We start from the raw sequence: 26,200 nt of genomic DNA, 5'->3' as shown, positions 1-26,200 counted from the left end.
ACGCGCATCTGTTGATCTGAACAGGACTCTTAATCATACACAATAGCCCTCCTGTGTGTGTAAGACTCTGATGTGTGTGTACATACAGATTACACTGTGTATGTAAATGTCCCACGACATTTCCTGACTTCCTCGCCAACAGGGGGTCAGCTCACACTCTCCTTCTATCTTCTTTATCTTTTCTCAGCTTGGCCTTTTGTTTTTCGCTCTCTTCCTCCTCTGCGCTTGCCGTGATCGCGCTCCTCAAACTCCTTCACCTCCTCTACTTATTGCCCCATGTTCACACACACACACGCAGACAAACGACGACGGGTAAGGGACGCCGTGGGCGCACATGTGAGAGGAAACGGTACAGTGGAGGAAGACAGATAGACAGGCTGACAGATAGACAGGCAGACAGATGGACACAAAGGCAGGTAGACAGATAGACGGACAGGCAGACAGGCAGGCAGGCAGGCAGACAGATAGACAGACAGGCAGGCAGACAGCCCACTGTGGCGTGTGAGTTACTGTTGTTGCTTTTTATAATTATTTCAGGAAGTTTCGACAATCGTCTGTCAGTAAGGAGAGGCGGTATCAATCTCAGCCTGACAATAGCAGGAAAGACACACACACACACACACACACACACACACACACACACACACACACACACACACACACACACAAGGAGACTGTGGTGGAATGCGGGGCTCTTTGTGTGTGTGTGTGTGTCTGCTTGAGTACAGTATAAGCGGGTGTTTGTTTGTGTCTTTAAGAGTACAATACCTAGAAACACACACACACACTAAATTATGCAATACAGAAATCAAAGCGGTGATGTTTATCCCGTCATGTCATCATCGTTAGTATGAAGGTCTCTCGATTCATCAATTACACTGGATCACTGCTGGCCTCCTCAGTCGCCTCCTCCCATGTCTCCTCACTCCTCCCATGTCTCCTCCACCCTTCGGGCCCGGAGCTCCTGCAGTTACTTAGTGATCTGTAAACGTGTGTGTGCGTTGTGTTTTTTTTTAGAGGCTGTTTTTACAGCGACTCCATGCTGCGTTTTAAGACTCCAGGAGTAGGGAGGCCGAGAGAGGAGCCACAGACACCATCTGACCTCGCTCTCCTCCTCCTCTGTAACCACGTCCATGCTCATCCCACTCTATAGACACATGCCTATGATGTCTCTGTCTGTGTGTGTGTGTGTGTGTGTGTGTGTGTGTGTGTGTGCAAGGCTCTCATCTCCACAGGGAGTTCAGCATCTACACCTACTCTTGAATCGGTGGAGGAGGAGGAGGAGGAGGAGGAGAAGAAGGAAGACAGCTCTATGCCTCCTCGCTCTCCTCCTTCACCTCTCTCTCTCTCTCCCTCCCTCCTGTCACCTCTCGCTCTTTCACATTAATGCAGCGAGGTACTAAATATTTCCTTTAGTAGCAAAAGCGATTTCTCTCGGCTGCGCGGCCGCCGCGCTCGCCGGCGCTTTGGCCCTCCTTGTGCCCAGCTCGCCTCATCGCCCTGCACGCATGGGAAGTGCTTTTTTTATGGACTCGCCAGAATTATAAATGTTCCGCTGTGTTTATGGCTTATTAGGCAGTTACAGGAAGGAGGGGAGCGCTTGTTTTATTGGCTTAATTGGGAAAGAACGGCTTCCTTGCTGCATTAGCACTATTTTCCTCTCATCAACGGCCTTGGCTGAGGCGGCGCTCTGTGCAGTCAAAGGTGCCCTCGCCGTGCCGTGCCGTTCTGCTGAGGAGGAGGAAAGATCTTCTGTGTGTGTGTGTGTGTGTTTTACAGGCTGCCGTTTGTGTTGAATTGTCACCTTTCGATGCTACAACATGAGCATGAAATAAAATCTCTCTCCATGCTCGACGTGTAGATGCAGGAGAAACAGAGCGGCTTCTTAAGTGTGTGTGTGTGTGTGTGTGTGTGCGTGCGCGTGTGTGTGTATGTGACAGTGCTCCTTTCATTAGTCAAGAGATCCTGGATATTCCTCCGAGTGTGACAACAGAAAGTGATCTTGTTATGTGCTTTATCCCTCTTTCCTCTCCCCTCCCTCCTTCCGCCACTCCATCCCTCCCTCCCTGCTCCCTTTAATCCCCCCCAACACACTCATACACACACACACACCCTCTCGCTCTGCCTCCCTCTCTCCCTCTCTCTCTCCCTCGCTCGCTCTCCGTCGCTCCCCTCAGCGTTTGAGCTGGAGACTAAACAGCGAGAGTTATTTATTGTGATGTTTTCATGGCCGCCTGGTTTAAATAACAGTTTGGTCTCCCTGCAATCCTCTCTCTCATCTCTCTGCCTTTATTCTCTCTTCTTTTTGTTCTTTGCTCTATCGCTCCTCTTCTTGCTCTCCTCTTCCTCCACACACACACCCCTCTCCCTCCCTCCTCCACGCTCTGGATAATGGTACATTGTTAAGGGGTTGTCTATTGTTTGTGTTGTGTTCTTGGCTAAGTGGAGGGTGAATAGTTTTTAGATGACAAACACGAAAGATCGCTGCCAGCCATTCTAATCTGCCGGGCTGGAGCTGGTTACACACCAAGCCCGGCTGAAGCCCGGCTGAAGCCCGCTCGCCACGCCGTCCAGTGATTTACAATGAGCTGCAGTCATGCGTGTGTGCATCTGAGTTAACATCGGCGTTTAGAAGTCGCCGCGCCAAATAATCGTCCGCTTGCTCAGATTTGTGTTCCGTTTAAATTCAAACGCGGGTCTAAATTAAGTTTATGTGCTGTTTTTAATGTATTGGGAAAGTGTTTGCTGGCCTCTTTAGGGAGACGACTCATAGAGGAAAGCACAGATAAGCAGGTGAGCGAGTGTCAGTGTCAGTATGACATCATATGACATCATTATATTTAAGTTATCTGAATATTCTCCATCCTTCTGTCAGTCATGTGCAAGCAGAGTAGAAGAAGAGCAGGAGAAAGATCTGGTGCGTTTGTTTCGATGGCTGACCTTTGACCTCTTTTTGGTTCAGTTGCGGTGCCTTTGTCGTGGTTGTCGTGTGATGACATCACAAACAGCTGGTGATGATTTGATGATTTGGTGACGTTTTCGGGACTTTGTGTCACTCTGTTTATAGATAGATAGATAGATGTTTTTAACCCTAATGCAGCATATTAACCCTTCAGATTCCATGTGTAGATTTGAGAGGTGTCAGTGTTTGTTCACTCTGTCTGATGTTTCAGTCTCATAAGTCTATCTGTGTGTAAATAGGACCTGTTATTTACAACCTCGCCCCCGATTCCTCACTGTCACACACTGATTTATGACATTGACATATCATTTTATTAAAGCTGTGACATAAACTAACCGCGGATAAGCCTCACACACACACACACACACACACACACACACCCACACACACACACACACACACACACACACCAAACCCCACGTTCTGTCTGTAGACTTTTCAGACCTCGAACCTCGAATCATAGCTCAGTGCTGCACATGTGTTGAGTTATACACACACACACACGTACACATAGACACACACACACACACACAGAGCGTATATGGCAGAGGCTCCACCGCGGCCATGATGGAGAGTGTGAAGCTGCATTTTAATGGATGATTATGTTTTATGTTTTCTCTACAATGACCTGCACTCGCACACCAATATTGTTCCCCTCCCACCCCGCTTACACACACACACACACACACACACACACACACACACACACACACACACATTTCCACTACCTCCCCCCTCCTGCTGTAATATGAGTCCACCATATGCCCCCACCCCAACCATCCTCTGAAACACACACACACACGCACACACACACACACACACACACTCCCCTCTCACCCCGGCCTGTGTCGGGGTGACACCGGGTGCTCTCCACTCGGCGTAGGGACGAGAGGAGCGTGACATAACATCCTGCCTTTATGGTAAAGGACGTTCTCCTCTCTATTACCTCCTGATGGAAAGGTCAACCTGCATGAATAAAGAGGCTGGAACCATCATCAGGGAACACACACTCCTCCTCTCCACTCCTGCTCCCCCCTCCCCTCCTCTCCTCTCCTCCTCCCCCCCCCCTCCCCTCCCCTCCTCTCCTCTCCTCTCCTCTCCTCCACTCCTCTCCTCTCCTCTTCCACTCTTGCCCTGTCAGCACTTTTACCACCTCTCCCCATGTTAAACTGATGCACGGACTGCGGGAGAGAGAGAGAGAGAGAGAGAGTGAGTGAGAGAGGGAGAGAGAGAGATACCTCCGCTCTATCAGTGCTGAGTGGCAGAGAGGGACAAAGAGGAAATTATTGTGGATTCAGAGGAGCATTAGCATGACTATAGGTGCATTAAAAGGCAGAGATAGAAGGAGGAAAGAGGAGAGAGGGAGGGAAGGAGAGGGACAGACGAGTGACTCGCCTTGTTCCTCATCCCTGGACACTTAGTTAGGCCGGACCACAGAGGAGGAAGAGGAGGCGGACAGGACAGGACAGGAGAGAAAGTGTCTATCATCTCCTCTCCTCTCCTCTCTCTCTCCTGCTAGAGTAGAATTCTCACATGTTAGTTCTACTGAATTGTGGCCACATATGTTTGTGTGTGTGTGTATGTGTGTGTGTGTGTGTACAGTTTGTATGGATGGATCCTTACATCTGCCATTAGACCCTGCTATTGTCTGTGTCTTAGCTGTGAGCTTTAATCTAATAAAGTGTGTGTGTGTGTGTGTGTGCGTGTGCGCGCAAATCAATAGTGATATATAATTCACTGCATCCCGGCGCCACCACTCTTTATACCCACACATACTACCTATTTAATATTGCATGAGGACACACACACACACATGCATGCAGAGCTGGGGGCAGGGGGAATATATATGTGTGTGTGTGTGTGTGTGTGTGCCCCCCTCAGGATCGTAAAAGAGGGTCTTTTACACCCCTCTAACCCTGCCTACGTGATCTGAGTGCAGTTATATCTCTTTAAACTCTCTCTCTCTCACCCTCCCTCTCCCTCTCTCTTTCACCCTACCTCTTTCTCTCTCTCTCTCTTTCCCTCTCTTTCTCCTGTTTCTATTTTGTCGTCCTCTCTCCTATTTGTTAAATCAACTCCCTCTTTCATCCTCTCCTTCTCACTTTCTCTTCATCCCTCCCTTCTTGTTTTCTCTCTCCTTCTCTCTCTCTCTCTCTCTCTATCTCTCTCTCTCACTCTCTTTCTCCCGCCCTTTCTCTCGCACTCTCTCGCTCTCTCTCCCTCCGTATTGTTTTGAACCTTACCCTTGGGGTCTTCCCATTCACTTTTCTCTCTATGTGAATAAATAAGAATTCATCACCACATTTAAATAGCTGCAGGGTTTCTGGGACACACACACACGCAGACACACACACACACACACACTCCTCCGTCATGTTTATAAATCATTAGAGTTTGGGGTCACCAGGGGTCACATCCCTCTCTCTCTCTGGCCAAGGCGCTCCATCCTGATTGGTTGTTGACACTGGGAGCACCTCTGTGTGCTTGTTAGCTTAGCTGCGCTTTTACCCTCACCTTGCCTCTAGTGTGAGTGTGCTTGTGTGTGTGTGTGTGTGTTTGTGTATGCTGAATAATTGAACAGTTACTGCCTCTGTGTATGTATTTCCATATGTGTGTGCGTGTGTGTGTGTGTGTGTGTGTGTATACAGAAAAAGCTCAAAGACCCAAATGCCCCCTATTTTTTCAGCAATGTGTATGGTTGAAATGTATATTCTTCACACTCACGCACACACACATGCACACACACTCCTTCACACACTCTCAGGCGATCTAGAAGCTTTATATTTCGTTGTCTAGTTGCTTCAGCGTGTTTTATCCCGTGACAGCTTCTTCTCCACAAACACGTTAACGGCTTTCATCGCGTAACACGACGAACAAATAAGACTCACCAGAGGGGGCGCTGATTCCTCCCAGTTGAGAGCTAATTAATTGTTTGCGCTGCCGGAAGTAGCAAGGGTGTGTGTGTGTGTATGATGATATTTGTCAGCATGATAACATCCACGGCGAAACTGTTAATTGGTGGTTGCCTCTAATTAATGAGGTCACATGTTTTTAGATTTTTTATTGTTTTTGTTTTTAATTGATTTCAGGGGAAAGAAAGGAAACCATTTGAAATGTAATAAAACCACAAACATGCCTGATTGATTGATGGATTGATTGATTGATTGATTCAATGGCTGCTTTGTCATTTTATGAAACCCCTTAATTGGCGTGACAGCGTTTCTCTCAACCTTTAACTAAATAATGAAAGCAAAGGTGTGGTTGATGATCCATTGAAAGTCGGACGTCGACTCTGCAGTGCCTCCTACTGACACAGTCTCATTTGAATTACATTTGTAACTAATGGAACACGTGCACATCTGCTCCAGTGTATGATCTCAAATGTAATCCCAAACAGTTAAAAACTTTTAGCATAGATTTTTTTTATAGTTGCAATGCCCTTATTTGATCTATAGGGGGCCAGATGTGTTGTCTGTGCCGCGTAAGCGCTGTTGTAGTTTCTTAAAACTAAAACTACCTTTTTCAAAATAGGAGAGGAGAAGAAGAGCGTTCCTGCGTGCGTTGTCATGGTGATCGTGTGTTCTGAGTTCTCGCTCGTTTTGTCATCTGTGTTTCTTCCGCGTGCTTCCTGCTCTCTGTTCTTGATCTGTGAAGTGTGTGAGTTGTTTTGTCTGGTTAATTACCTACACCCCCAGTTGGGAGGTGAGTGTGTGACAGGGTGTGTGTGTGTGTGCGCACCTGGGTGTGTGTGTGATGAGAGGAAAAGTGATGGAGGCAGAGGTGTGAGTCTGAGATACTGCGAAAGCTCACTTATGTGACAGCGTGTAGACACGATGGCTCTGGGATCGCTCAGGTACTAAACAACGCTGGTGTCGCTCTCTCTGTGTCTCACACACACACACACACACACACACACACACACACACACACACACACACACACACACACACACGCGGCGAGGAGTCTCCCATTGTACTCCCTCTCGTGCTGTCTGTTTCTGTGGAGGTGGTTGTTCTTTGATCACAGCAGCGACACTGATTAAAAGGAATGATGCCTGTCGTGAAGGCAGCTGTATTTATAAGACTAAAGGGGGACAAGGTAGCACACACACACACACACACACACACACACACACACACACACACACACACACACACACACACACACACACACACACACAGAGACACACTCATTGTCCTCACTGTCTTTCTCTGTCTGGCTCTCTTTGTCCTCAATTTTGATCCTCTTACGTACTTCTACTCAGTTTTTTTGTGGAGATAATTTTTACAGCACGGGCAGGCAGGTCGTGTGTGTGTGTGTGTGTGTGTGTGTGTGTGTGTGTGTGTGTGTGTGTGTGTGTGTGTGTGTGTGTGTGTGTGTGTGTGTGTGTGTGTGTGTGTGTGTGTGTGTGTGTGTGTGTGTGTGTGTGTGTGTGTGTGTGTGTGTGTGTGCGCGCGCGCCTATATGCTAAGCGGTGTGCCAGATCAGGTAGTGTTGAACAGGACAGCAGAACCTGTCTCTGTCTTCCCCTTCATCTCTCTTTAACAAGTTCATTTATTCATGAGTAACACACACACACGCACACACACAGACGCACACATAGACACACACACATACACACACACCTTGGTGAGGTGGCAGCAGGAAAGACTGTTGGCAGATAAAAGAAAAGAGTTCCTGAGCTGTTGTTAAACAGTCTGTCAGCCTGACACACACACACACACATACACACACACACACACACACACACACACACGTATACTGTTTCAATTGAATCTGAGCTGCTTTGTTTTCAGATTTATATATTTTAATTATTAAAAATGTAAAAGGGAGAAAATAATAAGCATTAATTATTCATAATCGGCTCGTTTAATTGGTTCCTGAATATTCAAAACAAAACAAGTGCATGAATATGCAGATGTGTAAAGAGCAGATTAGAGAGCACAAATGAAGAAAAACATGTTAACTATGATGCTCCTCTAATGAGAGGAAGAGGAGGAGGAAGAGGAGGAGGAGAGATGCAATAATCAGCGTGGAGGAGGAGGGGAGAGGAAGCAGCGTGGAGTCAGGGGGTCTTTTGTGTTCCCCCCATGATGGATGGCTGCGTGGAGTAAACGAGCTAAATTAGAAGCTTTTTCCTGCAAGTGTGTTGAAATATTATTAACACACAGCAACTTTAGTGAAACATACGATTCAGCTGCACGTAATGACCTTGGCTATTGATCTGGGAACAGAGGCAGCAAGAGAGGGGGGAGGGTCATCCTGCAAGCACAAACACACACACACACACACACACACGGGGTAAAGGTAACGTGTGTGTGTGAGAGAGAGAGAGAGAATGAGCGTGTGTCAACTTTGTATTGCAATGCAGGTCTCTCTCTTACACTGCGTCATTAAAACTCTTCAAATGCCTTTCATACACACACACACACACACACAAACATACTCATGTACACACACTTAATAGCCTTAATTAGCTGGGCATGTGTCCAGTCTTGTAATTAGCTAATAACAGTAACATGGATGTGGTTAATTAGTGGTAGGAGGTGCTTGAGGATTAGAGAGGTGGCGGCACCATTAGTGAGCCTGCACACACACGCCTCCAATCAATCAACCAACCAACCAACCAACCAACCAACCAACCAACCAATCAATCAATCAATCAATCAAACAAACGCGTTGTTCCTGTGCCTCATAGAGGCCGCGTAGTTGCCGTCAGGATTGAGGTATTGCGCTCTTCCTCTTCTCTCTCGTGCCTCCTCGTCCTGCTGCTCAGGTGAGGGAGCGTTTGCCGCCTTTAAAGAAGCAGTACGCCACATTCGCTGCATCGCTCACTGACGAGGAAGAGCTCGTCCTCTTCTCCTCCTCTTCCTCCTCTTCCCTCCTCCTCCTCCTCTACTTAATTGGTGCCCCATCAACCCGTTAATCAAATTACTTCTGAACCAAAATTGACAGTTTTCATTAATTATAAAGGATTATTCTAATTGCAATTCAAATTTATTCATTTACAACAGACGGTGCTCAGTAATATTTCAGTAAATTAGCATATTAAATGGAGTGGTTCCTACATTAGTTATGGTAATATATGCATATTTCCTTATTTGGACCGGGTGAGCCATATGCGTGCCACACGGGCACTTTATGTGTTTGTGTGTGCGTGCGTGTGTGTGTGTGTTTTGTGTGTTTGTGTGTGTGTGTGTGTGTGTGTGTGTGTGTGTGTGTGTGTGTGTGTGTGTGTGTGTGTGTGTGTGTGCAGGTGAGCAACCTCGACAGCGTTTAATTTGTTTGACAAACGTTGCGGGAGTTGAATCCTCCATCGTGCTCTCTCTCCTCCTCTTATCTTACCTCTCAGCGCTCGACCCTTCCTTCTTCCCTCCCACCCTCCCTACCTCCCTCCTTTCCTTTCCTCTCCCCTTCCCACCCCCCTGCCCACCCCTCTCCATGTCCATCTCAAACGCGCCTTTAGCTTCTAATCTGGCAGAGGTCACCCTGTTTGCAAAGATCGCTCAAGGTTTCCTTCTCCTCTTTTTTAAGGCCTATTTATTTTTTTGTATTTTTGTGTACAAAAACCCACAAAACACACAAATACACAACTTTAATCCATTCTATCTTTGCTTTGTTGGAAAATTGTGCACGGTATACTTTTTCAGTTTCTTACTCATACTAATGCTGCTTAATGGTTAAATAAATATAATCAGCAAACAAATACAACAATCACAATATGAAGGTAACGTAACCTGAGTAAGTTACTTTTGGATGACATCATCGTTGAACTGAAGAAGACGAGACAACAAAACAACTTTGATTCACTTTATAATCACATGTGCATTCAGTTCAGCTTGTTAGAGACGCAGTAAAGGAGCAGGAGCAAACAATGATCCAGATGTAAACAAAGCGTATGAGTGACGCTCCTCTCACACACACACACTCCACACTAACTCACTTCACCGCTCTGCTTGATTCATCTGTGATATTGATGAGTCTATATGAGGTAACAGAGACGCGCTGAGCTGATTTGCTGGCCTCCATTTGCAGCCACTGAGCGGTAAAGTGCCAGGTTGAGTGAGCTGCCATTGTCCAGATCAAACCATAGAAGAAGAAGGAGATGATCATATAAATATTTCATGGCGGCGGCGTGTTGGAGCTAAATAAAATATCACCGCTCTAAATAGAGCGGACAAGATATCACAAGGGAGCACATACATACACATTTACACACACACACACACACTCCTGAAGTAATGTAACACTTTCAGGTAAATGGAATGCAACCAGGCAGAAACACACACACACACACACACACATACACACACATACTGCCACTTGTTTTGCTGCGCATTCGCATGTATAGAACTATAAATGCAATTACACTGATGGGCCGGAGAGGAGAGAAGAGGAGAGATGTGTGGAGAGCAGAGGAGGCGAAGGAGAGGAAGGAGAGAAGTGAGGAGAGGGAGGAAGGAGGAAAGGAGGTGACACATACTTAACATCTCTCACTGGAAAAGAGCCTTAAAGATGCTCTCCTCAATTACCGTCATTACAACCAATAGGCTCCTGTGCGTGTGTGTGTGTGTGTGTGTGTGTGAGAGAGAGTGAGTGAATGAGTGAGTGATGGAGAGAGGAGGAGACAGGAGGAGAGACGAGGAAGAGGTTCCTGTCAATACCGCTTCCCCCATCGCGTCCCCCCTCCACCAGCACCACCATGAATTATTTGTAAGAGCAGCGACAAAGGAACACACACACATACACACACGCACACATATAGAGCAGAAATCTCCAGTGGTGTGTGTGTGTGTGCGTGTGTGTGTGTGTGTGCGCCAGGCCTGAAGCCCTGCAGGTCACTGGTACTGTTGTCTTGTTACTACGTAATCACCAACAATGTGTTTGTGTGTGTAGAGTTGCAGAATGTGTGTGTCTGTGTGTGTGTGTGTGTCTTTAGGGATTTGTGATTAACTCTCATGTGTGTGAGTCTGTGTGAGAGAGAAAAAAGTCAAAAGGAGGGAGTGTGAGCTTTAGATCGATTTGTGGTGTGTGTGTGTGTGTCTTTGGCCTAGAGCGAGCCATCCTGTAGCTGCTCCCGTCCTCACTCTCTCCTCTTTCCTCTGTCCCTCCTTCTACTCTCTTCTCCTTTCTTCTCCTCCTCCTCTTCCTCCTCTCCCTTCTCCTCTCTCCAAATCAATCTCTCTCATCTATAATTCAACAGTTTGCCTTCAGCCTTTAAAATATACACCACACTAACCTCCCCCCTCCCCCCCTCCTCGCGCCGCGTGTGCCTCCCCCCTCATCCCCTCGTCTTTGCCCTCACCTCCTCCTCCCTTGTTCTCCTCCCTCTCTCCCTCGTTCTCCTCCCTCTCTCCCCTCTTTCCCCTTCCTCTCTCCCTTGCTCTCCTCCCTCTCTCCCTCGTTCTCCTCCCTCGTTCGCCTCCCTCTCTCCCCTCCCATTTCCTCTCCCTCTTTTGCTCGTTCTCCTCCCTCTCTCCTGGGCGGCGGTGTTTGTCTTGGAGGGTGGTGTGATGCCATGTGATTGTGTCGGGGGGGCGTCACAGTGCTTCATGTCTCATTAGAGCTGGTGAGGTGTACTTGTGTGTGTGTGTATACAGGTACAGACTTTAGTCCTTCACACAGCGACTCTCAAACCAAACACACGATGTGACACGGAGCCGTTAATCACAGTTTTGTAGTTTTCGGTTCAAATCAAAGTCTGACTGAGTATCAGACACACATGATGGTGACTGTAAATCCATGTACTCAGGGATGTTTAAGATCGTAGTTGTTTAGCTGAACACGAGCATCAGTGTGTGTACAGTATGATGTGTGTGTGTGTGTGTGTGTGTGTGTGTGTGTGTGTGTGTGTGTATGTACGTACACGCAGGTGACTCCAGTTCCGATGACATCACAGGCTCCATTACACACGACAATGACGTAATGACAGCTGCACATGAGTACTGAACACGTACACGCCGCCTGTTATTACTTTACCTTCGCCCCGGTTAGACAGCAGGAAGTCCCGACCCTCGCAGACATCACACACACGCGCGCACACACACACAGTGGCCATCACCATCCGGGGCCCCTCTGTGTCATTTAAATATGCAGAGATGACAACAATGACAGCATTAATAGTAATGATGGCAATATGAAGCCGAGGCCCTCATCATCATCACCATTAGCATATCTCCAGGGAGACGGGCGGTGATTGACAGCTAGCTTGGTGTTTTTTGGGGCTGCAGCTCGGCTATCAATTACCTCCGTGCATATCAACCATCATTATGTAAAATAACTCGGCTGCGCTCACTTCGCTTTAAGTCTTCTTCCTTCGCATAACTCTCTCTCTCTCTCTCCCTCCCTCCTTCCCTCCGCTGCCTTTTTTCTTTCTCTTGCATTCCATTTCACTCCCGACCACTCCTCCTCCCCCCCTCGCCTCCTCGCTCTTACTCTCTCTTCTGCGTCTACGGTTTCTTATTCTCCACGCACAACACACACACATTACTTTAAGAGCATTGCACGTTCGTATAATTCGTTGTATGCGTGCTGTGTGTATGTGTGTGTGTGTGTGTGTGTGTGTGTGTGTGCGTGTGTGCGTGTGTGCGTGTGTGCGTGCGTGCGTGTGTGCGCGCGTGCGCGCCCATCTTTGACAGTTTCACTCGAAGTATTCTTCTTCTTTTTGCATATGGCTGCTTGTTTCCAGCTAGTAAATCAGCAGTACAAGATGCTGGTGAGTGACAGAAAACAGATCCACCTTATCGATCATTGTCCTTGTTCTGTTGATATAATCTTCATCATGGCGTCTCGCTGTTGTCTCTGAGCTTTTCTGTCCGTTTTTTTCTTCAGCCCCCGGCAAGGTTTCCAGATTTTGTATTGCGAAATCAGGATTTTCAAGTGGATTTCCAGTTTTCCTTCCAAGTAAAAGGAATCCATCTTGTGAGTCCTCCTCCTCCTTCTCCTCCTCTTCCACCTCCTCCTCTTCGTCTTCTTCTCACTGATGTCTCTCCAGTCCTTTTAAAACAAGGCTGAGGAGAAAAACGCCTTGTTTTCCCAAAACATGTAATCTGTGAATTTACTGCCATGGTCGACTTTTACGTTGTTGTTGACATCACTCCAAAACTTGGCTTATTGATTAAAGCTCCCCCCTCCCCCACACACACACACGGTTTAAGACACCAAGGGGACAAATGGAGAGAACAAGCGTTTCCCCACAGGAAGTAATACATTATCACATTATTATGGTTCTAAACGCTGAATGGATGAGGCCACGACATCAAATCCCTGTTTTCTTAACTGCACAAGGCCTCCAACGCTATCTGATGTCATCTCACTAAACACAAAAACAAGCACTCAGTGTAAACAGGAAACAGGAAGTTGATCTCCAACGGCCCAGCAGGAATTCGACGGCGTATTCGTTGTTCTACATGACGGATGAGAAGGAAAAGTGGATTCAAACGGAAGGACAGCTCAGATTGATGATTACACTTGAATGCATCATCCAGAGTCTGTCTCTATTAGGTCCACCATGGTAGAAGAAGCAGCAGAAGAAGAAGAAAGCTGCCCGGGAAGCAAGAATGTAGAAGAAGCAAATATGTGTCACGTTGTTGCTTTCAGGTCCGGACTAAACATGGATCACGGTTTCGACTCTGGTGTTCTTTACGACATCACACACTCCATGATGCTCTCCAACGCTTAGAAAGGACAGCGACAACCAGATCTGCCTTTATGTGCACGGAGGGAACCGGGTGTTTGATCAGCTACAGGCGGCGGCAGACACACGTGTATTAGGGACTTGTTTCACACGCACACACATGGAGGAAGAGTCAAACGCGCGAGGCGTTAGTCTGACAGGAAGCTGGCAGGCAGGCGGAACAAGACATCTGAGGAGCGCCGAGCGAGAGCAGCCAAAGCACCGATCTGTTGTTCAGTTTGTCTGCACTAACTGACTGGCTGCAGTCCCTCCACCTGTCAGCAGCAGCTCAGGAGAACGCATGTACGTCTGCGTGTGTGTGTGTGTGCCTGTGTGTGCACGCCTGTGTGTGCGTGTGTGTGTGCGTGTGTGTGTGTTTTGGAGAGAGTTTTTTCCGTTTTTTTTCCTCCTCCTGAGCAGCATTGTTATTCTTGGCTCAGTAGAACAACTCTTGGGTCTTCGGGGAATAAAACGGACACAGACATTCAGTCTTAGACGTTCACACTCGCTTTCTCTGTCCCACACACACACACACACACACACACACACACACACACACACACACACACACACACACACACACATACACACATACATACACTAAGCTGGAATTCCCCCGGATGTCACCCTTTGCTCTGTTGGCATTGTAACTGTTTAAATGACAGCAGAGTGGTCGAAACAAACTCCCACAATCCTCTCTGCTCGTTCTGTCTTCTTTCCATCACCATTTGTTCTCTCTCTCTCTCACTCTCTCTCCCACACTCTCTCTCTCCCTCTCTCACTCTCACTCACTCTTGCTCTCTCTCTCGCTCTCGCTCTCTCTCACTTCCTGTCTTGTTCTTCAGGTTTGTGTTAGTCCTATATATTAAATATTAATGTCAGTTGTGCTCTGAGCCATAATTGCCATCTCAGCCACTGAATAATGGATGCAACTGTGCTGTTCACTACTCCGCCTCAGCTAACAGGCTGGCTGCACGCTGCTGTGGCTGACTGCACCACTGCGGCTCACCAGCTAGAAAAGTAGCCACATCACACGGCGGCTGACTGTGTTATCGCCCGGTTACATTATCTGAGTCCAAAAACAGAGATTAGCGCTTCTTTTCAATGTAAACAAAGAGCTATACATCCATTTTAAGCTGCAATTCCGGGCGACACCCAGGCGACAAGCTTAGACCATGTCGCCCAAGATGTCCTGTGCTCTTCCTGGGTGATCTCGAGACGTTCCCACCCGGCGTACACTCTGGGTCGAGGCTGTTGTGCGTCTTCTTCTGTGGTTGTGAACAACAAGAAGCTGAAAGAATGAGCTCAAGCCTTCATTTCCTTTTTCTTTCTTACGTGCTTGCTGTTGTTTTACACACCTCGGTATCATTTCCCCGCCTTTCTTCCAGAGTGTGTGTGTGTGCGTGTGCGTGTGTGTGTGTCGGCAGGTCTAGTGTTGGGTCAGCTCTCTGAGTGTGGTACTCACAATATAGCAAAGGTCAACGCCGCTGTTATCACTTGAACATGATCGGACCACCAGAGAGAGAGAGAGAGTGTGTGAGAGAGAGAGAGAGAGAGAGAGAGAGAGAGAGAGAGAGATCCCCTCCCCCGCAGTCCTCCAGACTCTAATAATTGCCCTGTTTAATTGGAGGCCTCTTAACGACTTGTGACTGGACCAGCCAATCAATTCACATAAGGTGTGTGTGCATGCCTGTGTGTGCACGGCTGTGCGTGTGTGTGTGTAGCTGGAGGCTCTTTTAGGAGCGCAGTTGATTAGGCCAGATGGGGTCAAGTGAAGGCGGAAGAGCTGCACCCACACACACACTCGCTGCAGTAAAGTGTGGAGTTTGTCGAGCTGGCGATCGATGGATGAAATGATCACACAGGGAGGAGGGGACGTGAAAAATCATGACATCATCACTCTGAGCCAATCACACACTGGTGTTGTTGATCTGTCGCGTTCTCACATGTTGGGGCTCTTCATACTTTACATGTATGGAAAGTGTGTGTGTGTCTGTGTGTGTCTGTGTGGAACAGGGTAGGAAGGTACAAGGTGTTATGACAGATGAATCAGTTACTCATTATTTTGATTTGTTGTTGTTTTGATCACTTCTTCTTTGTCTCCTTCCTCTTCTTACTATTTTAAAGCGTGATTGTTTGAAACCTTCTAGTGTTCTGGTTTGACTCATATCTGGAAAAACTGATTTAAATGGTTAATGTATGGAATCACGTGGTTACTGTGGTAGACTAAAGAGAGATGAGCGACACACTTCAGTATTTATCACTTGTGCGTTCAGTTCTGTTAAAGTGTTGTGAATCTTTACATGAAACCAGTTATTCCTTTATACATTGAAATTGGAGTGGAGAGATGCTCTGGATCCTCTATGTGCCTTGCTCAATAGTGCGGCGCTCCGGCGTCTTGTTGGGGGTCTTTCCATATTCCAGGCAGACAAAGTAAGAAGAAGGGTGTGAGCCCCTCCGCCTCCTCCTGTACACGGAGATCAACTATGCTAGTGTTGTGAGGAGGGCTAGACAGTGGGAGGTCAGCAGGGGTCACCGTGGCTGTCCTCCACTGTGATAGGCTGTCACCCAGGGGTTAGAGGTCAAGATAATTAAGCATGCAGGAGCCCAGCACCCACTGTACTAACGAAGCCCGAGCTCGTTAACGCAGAGTTCCTACACTCAGACCTGCCACTGGGCTGTGCCGCACTGTTACACAGACACACACACGCGCGCACACGGAGCACGTGTTTGCATGCACGTGCACACACACACACACACACACACACACACTCTCACACACACACACACACCTCTGCTTTGTTCTGGGCTGTCATCTCTTGATCAGTAGAGCACCAATCAGAGCCACATGGGAACGGATAAGTGTGGATTTGTGAAAGTTCAAATTACTTAGTGCACATTTTACTGCATTAAAGTATATATGGGGACTAAACACACACACACACACACACACACACACACACACACACACACACACACCTATGCCACTTAATGTAATCCAGAAGAACTCTTAAATTTAAAGTATATATGGGGACTAAACACACACACACAAACTCACACACACACACACACACACACACACACACACACACACACACACACACACACACCTATGCCATTTAATGTAATCCAGAAGAATTTTTTTGTCCGAAATTTAGGATGTAGACAGAGCTGGCAGATGTTTAATGTGTGAGGTCACTGCCCACACACACACGTTCACGCGTTCACGTGTGCGCGCCCCCGCGGGTGCGTGCGTCGGGGCCTCGACCGTGCCGTGTTGCGTCGGCCACGCCGGGCCAGCTGGCTCGCACCAAACGCAGGCTGGATGTGTTTGTTTGCTGATGACGGCCATCTGTGGGTCTGTGATTTATTCTGTAATATAGATTTGTGACATATGGTCGCGTTTGAAAGCAGCCAATGTCAGCGCCGGAGCCATTTGTCTTTTGGGTTCACGGCGAACAACAGAAACTCAGAAACAAGTCGTGACGGCTGCGGCCACATTAAACAATATTTCAGGCCTGCGAATAACAAACGTAACAAACATTTCGCGGCACGTAAAGTGTTCCGGGGGGGGGTTCTGCAACAGGCCCCCTCCGACCCTCGACCCCACGCCTGCTGCTGCAAGCAATTATCACTCTAATGTCCTGTGGTGCACATTTACGCCATCAGAACTTCTCTTTTTTGGAGGATATTTGAGGTTTTGTACTGGAAAAACTGCTGGCAAACTGTTGGTTCAGCGTGACAAACAGCTTTGGATCGTTTTTCACAAATACAGAACATCACTGAAGCCCACATGGTAACAATCCAAGCACCAATCATTTATATTGATTATGATAATGTGTTTGTTTATGTTCTAAACCCGTGGAAAGTGGATGTTGGTGCAGAATGTGACAAGCAAAGTCTGTCCTCCCTTTAGATCAGATGAGAGCCGGAGGAGCTCAAGCTGCTTCATGAAACTGTCCTACACACACACACACGCGCACACACACACACACACACACACACACACACACACACACACACACACACACACACACACACACAGTCAAGTCCATGGCTGAGTCTGAGTCACATCTGGATGAAAGTGGTTGTAGTCAAAAAGTTTGGATTCTCAAACAGTGAAGTGTGAAAGTGAAGGTCAGCTCAAGGACGTCCTCAAACTTCTTCACTTCCACATGCTCTCCAGGTTCTGCAGAGGAATCCTGCTTTGTTTGCTTTTCTGTACCATCGTGGATTCTTTTTAGAAAAAAGTTTGGCAAACCCGTAAGGAGATTCAAACCATTTTTTTTTATGTTTTTTGTTAACCAGTATGAAATATTAATTTGTCTTTGCTGTTGTTGAGCTCCGGCTGTCTGGATGAGGATGAGGATGAGGAGGACTTGAATCGGAACCTGAACACGGTTTTTCAGATTGCAGCGCCCGAACGCTTTGAATTCACAAATCCTAAAGGAAATCACTTCCTGTTTCCTGTCCGTCTCTCCAGGTTCTTCCTGAAGTTTTTCCTCAAGTGCAACCAGAACTGTCTGAAGAACGCCGGAAACCCACGAGACATGAGGAGGTTCCAGGTAGAAACAACACACACACACACACACACACACTCTCTCTCTCCATCTCTCTCTCGCTCTCTCTCTCTCTCTCTGACTCTCTTTCTCTGACTCTCTTTCTCTCTCCTGCATTGCAATTCCTGCACATTATATTATGTGTGTGTGTGGGTGTGTGTGTGTGTGTGTGTGCCTGGATAAATAAGCTGTCGTGGCTTGACAGGAAACGTGAGATTTGGCTGGAACATAAATACACACAATGTAGCGAAAGAGAGAGAGAGAGAGAGAGAGAGAGGAAGAGGGGGGTCGTGGGGTTGTGAGTAAGATTTAGGGCGGCTCGCTCTTTATTATTTCCTTATCTCCACGACCACAACACAATCAGGAAGACACCACTTGAGTCTGAGTGGAGACACTGGACGGCCAGAAGATACTGATAGATTTATTACCACCACCAGCCATGCGTGTGTGTGTGTGTGTGTGTGTGTGTGTGTGTGTGTGTGTGTGTGTGTGTGTGTGTGTGCTTGTTTCTACTTTGTGTGACTGTACGTGTTTCAGTTCTGGGTGCGTGTATGTGTGTGTCTCTGAGTTTGGATGTATGAAACGGTGCGTGCGCGTGTGTCCGTGTATGCATGCGTGCGTGTGTCTGTGTGCGTGTGTGTGCGTGTGTGTGTGTGCGTGCGTGTGAGAGAGAGCGAGAGATCACGGGCCGAGCCACGCGGCAGCGAGTGTGTGACAGAATCTCTGCTTCTAATTGTGCAGCTCTATTGTAGTGGAACCAAAGTAGACAGCTCTGTTTCTCTAGGAGATAATTAAGGGCCAGAACCATCAGGAACTATTGAACAGAGGAGGATAGACGCCGCACACACACACACACACACGCACACACTGTCCGCTCACAGTGCCTTGGTGTGTGTTGGTAATAGCAGTGATAACGTCTTACACTTACAGAGCTTTTCACACTTTCATGCCTTTAGCTCCTGCTGTGATCTGCAGACCCTCGGCTGTGTAATCTCTCATTTCTTTCTCTCCTTCTTTCTTCTTCCCCTCTTTTGTCTCACCACTCACTTGTTCTTTTTGCCCCGCCCACCCCTGTCTGATCCCCCCCCCTCGCGGCCCTCCAGGTGGTCGTATCGACTACGGTGAGCGTCGAGGGACACGTCCTCTCCGTCTCCGACAACATGTTCGTCCACAACAACTCCAAACACGGCCGACGGGCCCGCAGGCTCGACCCTGTGGAAGGAACACAGTCTTACCTAGAGCATGGTAAGAGTGTGTGTGTGTGTGCGTGTGTGAGTGTGTGTGTGTCTCAGCAGCATGGCCAGCAGATGGTTGATGGTTTAATCCTATCAGGTGATTCCTGCTCCTCCATCTGGCTAATCCAACCAACTTCACACACACACACACGGGCGTATGCTGTGGTTTTGTGTGTGTGTGTGTGTGTGTATGTGTGTGTGCATGTGTTTGCTGGTGCTAATATCATTATGCTTCTTTTTCATAACAAACCCAGATGAAGAGTGCTTTGTAACTGAGCTCAATAGTGATAATCTCACAGCTTTACACACACACACACACACACACACACACACACACACACACATACACTCCTACACTTTGTTGAGTTGAGTCGGATGACAGTTGGTTTTTGACAGACAAAAGCTGTAATACAAGCAGCTTGGTGAAGGATTAAACGTGTTCATCTTCATCTGCAGTGAAAGAAATTAAAAAGAAGAAAAATGATCTGTCACTCAGGCTGAGTTTGTGTTCTTTACGTACAAATGAATCCTAAATTCTGTCAGAAAACTTTTTAAAGAAGTCGTTTCTTGAGCTTGTTCAAGGAGCTTTAGCTTGTTCCTCCTCTCTCTTCTCTCTTCTCTTCTCTTCTCTTCTCCTCTCCTCTACTCTACTCTACTCTACTCTACTCTACTCTACTCTACTCTACTCTACTCTACTCTACTCTACTCTCCACCTTTCTTCTCCTCCAGGAGCAGCTCCTTGCATCAAAGCCATCAGTCCTAGTGAGGGTTGGACCACAGGGGGCGCTACAGTCATCATCATAGGAGACAACTTCTTCGACGGCCTCCAAGTCATCTTTGGTACCATGCTGGTGTGGAGCGAGGTTAGTCTGCCAGAAGCTCTCTCTCTCTCTCTCTCTCTCTCTCTCTCTCTCTTTCTCTCTTTCTCTCTCTCTCTCTCTCTCTTTCTCTCTTTCTCTCTTTCTCTCTCTCTCTCTCTCTCTCTCTCTCTCTCTCTCTCTCTCTTTCTCTCTCTCTCTCTCTCTCTCTCTCTCTCTCTCATAGATACGCACACACACACAGCCACTTCTGACTTCGTTCTTTCAACCCTTCATCTGTGTGTTTTCGCCCTTGGACCGTTGGAAGTAATTCAATATGAAAACATACTTTTCCTCATGGTCAGGCTCTTAACTGTGTGTGATCATGTGCTTGTGCGTGTGTGTGCGTGTGTGTGTGTGTGTGTGTGTCAATGTTTAGATAAATGAGGTTTGCCTCACTAATGAGTCCCGACCAACAGGCCCACGCTGCCGCTCTCCTCACCCACTCTGTGTCTCCCTCTTTCCAATACTGATCAAATCAGCACATTGGTGATAGCCATCGGCTTAATGCTCACCAACACACACACACACACATACACACACACACAGATGCACACACATACGCACACACACAGTTCTCTCATAGTTTCCTCTGCGCCACTCCTTTACAGAATGTTTATTTGTCTTCTAACTCCACTCACCGTGTGTGTAGAGCGACCATGGCTCCCTTCCAACAACAACACTGTATGTGTGTGTTGTGTGTGTGTGTGTATGTGTGTGTGCATACTGCATACTGGCATACATGGCTGTGTGTGTGTATGTGTGTGTTAAGAGCTAAGGGGTTTGTTTACAGTGTTGAGAGCCACACTTACACACACTAACATGTGTACAGAGTCTCATTTCAGTCCGAACTGACTCAGCGTTCCTGGGCTGGATTCTTAATGGATTCTGGACTCAAACGTTTCATTTGCACTGAACCTGATTATTGATTCCTAAGCGAGCGAAAACGCAGAGAAACGTGCCAACTTCTGTTTCTGTGTGTCTCTCCTCCACCTCCGGGGCCACACAGTAAAACCAAACACTCTTCCTAATGGTGGCTAAAGTGCTAAATGGACGGTGTTTGTTTTCCTTTATTCTGCTCGGCACTGCTGCGACACGTGTACACAACGCATCTCACGCCGCCATGTAGGGGGGGCGTAACCACGGAGATATGGGCGGCGTTTGTGTCTGTCACTCACGTGGTGTCTTGGTCCTCCGCAGCTCATCACGCCGCACGCCATCCGGGTCCAGACGCCTCCCAGACACATCCCAGGGGTCGTGGAGGTCACCCTGTCCTACAAGTCCAAACAGTTCTGCAAAGGCACGCCGGGACGGTTCATATACACGGGTAGGCACACACCCACACACACACACACACACACACACACACACACACACACACACACGGTCTCTTGATATCCAGAAAACAGGATTACATACATGGATGTTTTCAGATATGTGTTTGCATATGTATGAGCATTTGCCAGTGTGTGTGTGTGTGTGTGTGTGTGTGTGATTAGTGTCTACCAGTTGCAGTTCAGGCTCGGGCCAAACAGTGTTGAACTAATGACTGCAGATTAGTCAACATTAACAACCCGCACTCGTTAGAATGTTGCCATAATCAGAGGCTCGTTAAAAGCAGCTACAATTAAACAGTCTGCTCTTTATAGCCCCTCCATGCTGAAACTATTAGTGAAATCACCCAGAACACCCAGTTTACTAACACACACACACTCACACACTCACACACACACACACACACACACACACACACACACACACACACACACACACACACACACACGTGGAGTGCTGGAAAAGGAGTGTGTGATTTCTGACCTGATTGTTGACTGTGAATGAGCACTTTCCTGCTTAATGGCGCAGAAGAGGAAGAAGAGAAAAGAGGGATAACGTGTGTGTGGGTGGGTGTGTGGGTGTGTGTCTGTGTGGCGGCCGGCGGGCGGCGTTTGCTTGCTCCCCGCACGCACATACATGTGGAAATGGATGGAGGTGATGTGATGTCTGGTATTGATCCGCTCCTCGTGGCTCCACGCGGCTTCATGATCAGGTTACGTCAGCGGCAGCCTGCGTGTAAATTCTGCCTTTTATGTCTCTTGTAAATAACACGAAGACGAAGATTAAAATGGGAACCGAAGTCGTTAATAATGATGAAGAAACCTGAAAGCCCGGCTTGGTCCCAGGGAAGGAGACGTCAATGTGGGAGGAAATCAGAATTGAGATGGAGAGAGTGGAGAAACACCACCTCACCTCTTCGTCTTCCTCTTCCTCCTCCTCTGGCTCCTTCTCTTTCTCCTTCTTTAGACGAACCCTTCTTCACCTCTCTGTCTTCTCTTTGGGCTTTACACTCCTCAGGTTTTTCCCTCTTTGAGTTGATTTTAGTTGATTTGCCTTCTTCTTCTTCAATGTTCTCTCTCTCTCTGTCTCTCTCTGTCTCTCTCTCTCTCGGCCTGTGTGTAGCAGCTTTGGTGGTTTCTCTCAGAGCTTAATGGAGACCAACACTGACATAAACAGATTGTTTGGACTCACAGCCACGAGACAGAACGCAACACCAGAGCGCCATTGTGTTGCTAATGTTGCTCTGTGTCTCCTGAATGCTGAATGCGTTCAAACGCACGGTGCTGAGGTTGTTTGTGAAGGACAGATGTCTCCAGAATACTGCAACTGACCAAAACACAATGTCAGTGAAGAAGCAGACAGAGCAGCAGACAGAGCAGCAGACATTCAGTCAAAATACCTTTGGTTTGACCCCTGAGGCGAGCCGGCTGGTAATTGGTCCATCTGGTGCCTAACTGCCTCTCCTATTGGGCGGAGATGACCCCCCGTGACCTCCTGATTGGCTGATCGCTTCAGCATGCGACCCAGGAAACAAGATCCGTTACCGCGGTTACCTGACCCCACCCCGAGGTTGACTTCTCTCCGGAAGTCGCCGGTGAAAGGTCGTGGTGGTGAGAGCTGATTGGCTGCTGTGGGTTTCAGTGCTTCAGCTGTGGTTGCCTCTGGGTGTAAGGACTTAAGCAATTAAACATGCTCGCACACACGCTCTCTCTCTCTCTCTCTCGCTCACACACACACACACACAAACAAAGTCACACATGCAGAGAGCCATGTCTTACACAACATACCTCACACACACACAGAAAAAAGGGGCAGAAGTTGAAAGTAATTGTAAATCACAGAGATATGAGGGAAAGATGGTGGGTAGTCTGGGAAACAGATGGTCTACCACACACACACACATACACACAAACACACACATGACACACAGTGTGCCGTATGGCTGCCTCATCTGCCTAGTGGGAAAAATTAACATTCTTGACATCACACACTCCTATAAACACACAATGCTACAAAGTGACAATCAATAAATGCTCTCTCAAACACACACAGATGCAAGGCTCTCGTCTTGCATTTGAACACACACTCACACACACACACTTGCGCACAGGGAGGGAAAACATGATCACTGTAGCTGTGTAAGGAAAACCATCGCTAGAACTTAAATTTTAGACTTTCTACTCTACTTTTCAAAGCACGAGAAATAAATAGGACTTGACACAGCAGAGAGAGAGAGGGGGGAGAGAGAGAGAGGGAGAAGGAGAGAGGGGGGAGAGAGGGGAGGGAGAGAGAGGGGGGGGGGAGAGAGAGGGGGAGAGAGAGAGAGAGAGAGAGAGGGTCTCATCTTATAAGGGGAAGAATGAAGCAATAATTCAGTAGTATTGAACTGCTGGCTGGCCGGAGAATTGATCCCACCTCCACCTCCCTCTCCTCCTCTTCCTCCTCCTCCTCCTCTTCATCAACCCTAACCCCCCCCCCAACATCATCTCTTTATTCTGTTTCTCTCTGAACATTAACAAAACAAACACTGCACGGCCTCAGACACAGAGTAACCACATGGGAATGTTTACGTCTCCATATGTACATACATGACAAACAACACAATAGACTCCACATACACACACATGGGATCTACATGTATGTTTTTGTCAACATTATACATTTGTACATTCTGTAGGAACTTGAATACTGGGTAGTGTCGTCATGTCTTTGTACACACGCGCATGTTTTGATTGCACTTCAGACATTATGTTTACCTTCAACACAAAACTCTGCACAATCTCTCTCTCGCTCTCTCTCTCTCTCTCTCTCTCCTCCTCTCTCTCTCTCTTCCTCTTCCTCGCTCTCTCTTCCTCCATTGAGGTTTTTCACGGTGAAACAGGAGTGGAGGCTTCTGTCCTCATGAAACTTATATGAGTATTGATCTGTGTGCAGCGCTGGACCCTGACAGGAAGGGTGGGGCCGGAGGGTGGGGGGAGGGGGCAGGGGGAGGGGGAACTGTAGGACGTGCGGACGGGCCAAAGTGGCAGGATGCGGAGTAGTTAAGAATGAGCGGTGGCTGAAGAGCAGGAGGATGAAGAGCAGGAGGGTGAGGAGCGCGCGGGAGCAATCTGTGCTGAGGAGCTTTGGCGAGCAGCAGGTGGCAGAATGAGTGAAGATGAAAAGAGACACCGAACATCTGCGCTGCTCCAGTGAGCTACAAAGCAACGCGCCTGCTCCCGGTCACCTCTAGGGGCGCTGTTCTGCCCCTGGATCTGACCTCTGACCTCCCAGCAAACCCCCTCGTTTCATCTGGAGACTTTGTAGCCAAAAAACGTATTGATCAATGTTCCGTCCTGAGGCAAGAAGATCAGTGTGGAGCCTTACCGTATATCCCCTTTTATGTTCACCTCTAAAGGGGACATCAAGCCGTCTGTTTTCCCTCAGTGTGAACAGTGGTGCCACAGAAATCCAAAACGTGTTTTTTTTTGCACATTAAAGCATCGGAATGGTAACATGTCAAACTGTACGACCCCTCCCTCTTTAAAGCCCACAAACACACACATACATACACACATAAACCAACATGCATCAGCCACCATCCAACACACACTTTTCTATTATTATCACAGTCGGTTGGAGGCTCTTCAGGCCTCCAGCAGCCAAACACACTTGAAGTCTGCTGTGTGTGTGTGTGTGTGTGTGTGTGTGTGTGTGTGTGTGTGTGTGTGTGTGTGTGTGTGTGTGTGTGTGTGTGTGTGTGTGTGTGTGTGTGTGTGTTATATTACAGTTGGCATCTGTTAAGCGTCTCCAGAGATGCACAGTGAGGAGGATTGGACACTGGCAGTTGGCTCTGTCAGTTGATCTCTCCTCTGTCATGCAGCTGTTTTCCAACTTTTTGTTTTTCTCCACATTAACTGGATTAAAGTGCTTTTATGAATCAACACATGCTCTCCTCCGCTCTGCTCTTCATCTCCTCCTCCTCCTCCTCCTCCTCTGATCGACCTGACTCCTCTCCATCAAGGCTCCATTACATCACTATCGCTCAACCAGCCACAAATGTTTTTTTTAAAAAGCAGAGCAGGCAAATCGTTTATGACCCTTTTTTTTTCTACATCTGTGGCTTTTATGACTGAGTTTGTCATCAAATATGTTCCTTTATTCAGGATTTAGGACCCAGCAGAGAGAAGAGACTTGGGTGTGATGCGACCATAACACACACACTCGAGCACACACACACACATTCACAGAACATATTAAAAAGAACACAACAGAATACATTCAGCTGCAACTAATTTGTCAGTGCTGGATGTGGAAAGTACCAAATATCACTGCAGCTGCACACACACACACATACACACACACACACACACACACAAACTCCCTCAGTGCACCACACCTACATATATATCCTCATTCGTTGTTTTTCACTTGTTTTGCCTCTTTCTCTCCTCTTATCTCTCCCTCCATCTGACACACACACACACACACACACACACACTCGCTTGTGTTAAACGCTACAATGTCTCTGATTTACTCTTCAGTCTCTAACCTCTGCTCCCCGTGCGTGCGTTGCTCCTCCTTTTTGCAAACTTGAG

General features: G+C 47.6%; 1 protein-coding gene across 1 annotated transcript in view; it reads left to right on the top strand.

Moving 5' to 3' along the window:
• Positions 1-6,795: 6,795 nt before the first annotated feature.
• The window catches only part of LOC142988637 (transcription factor COE1-like), a 34,466-nt gene continuing 15,061 nt past the window's right edge, over positions 6,796-26,200 (top strand). Inside the window, exons 1-5 of the mRNA XM_076137864.1 lie at positions 6,796-6,815; positions 17,980-18,202; positions 19,300-19,441; positions 20,161-20,294; positions 21,489-21,615. Coding sequence (XP_075993979.1) covers positions 6,796-6,815; positions 17,980-18,202; positions 19,300-19,441; positions 20,161-20,294; positions 21,489-21,615 — 646 coding nt within the window. The remainder of the gene's footprint in view (positions 6,816-17,979; positions 18,203-19,299; positions 19,442-20,160; positions 20,295-21,488; positions 21,616-26,200) is intronic.

Source organism: Genypterus blacodes, unplaced genomic scaffold (genome assembly GCF_046128005.1).
Source record: "Genypterus blacodes isolate CSIRO-AG114 ecotype Tasmania unplaced genomic scaffold, CSIRO-AGI_Gbla_v1 ptg000339l_1, whole genome shotgun sequence".
Lineage (NCBI taxonomy): Eukaryota > Metazoa > Chordata > Actinopteri > Ophidiiformes > Ophidiidae > Genypterus > Genypterus blacodes.
The sequence above is the reverse complement of the archived record's forward strand: the minus strand, read 5'-3'. Positions and strand labels throughout refer to the sequence as shown.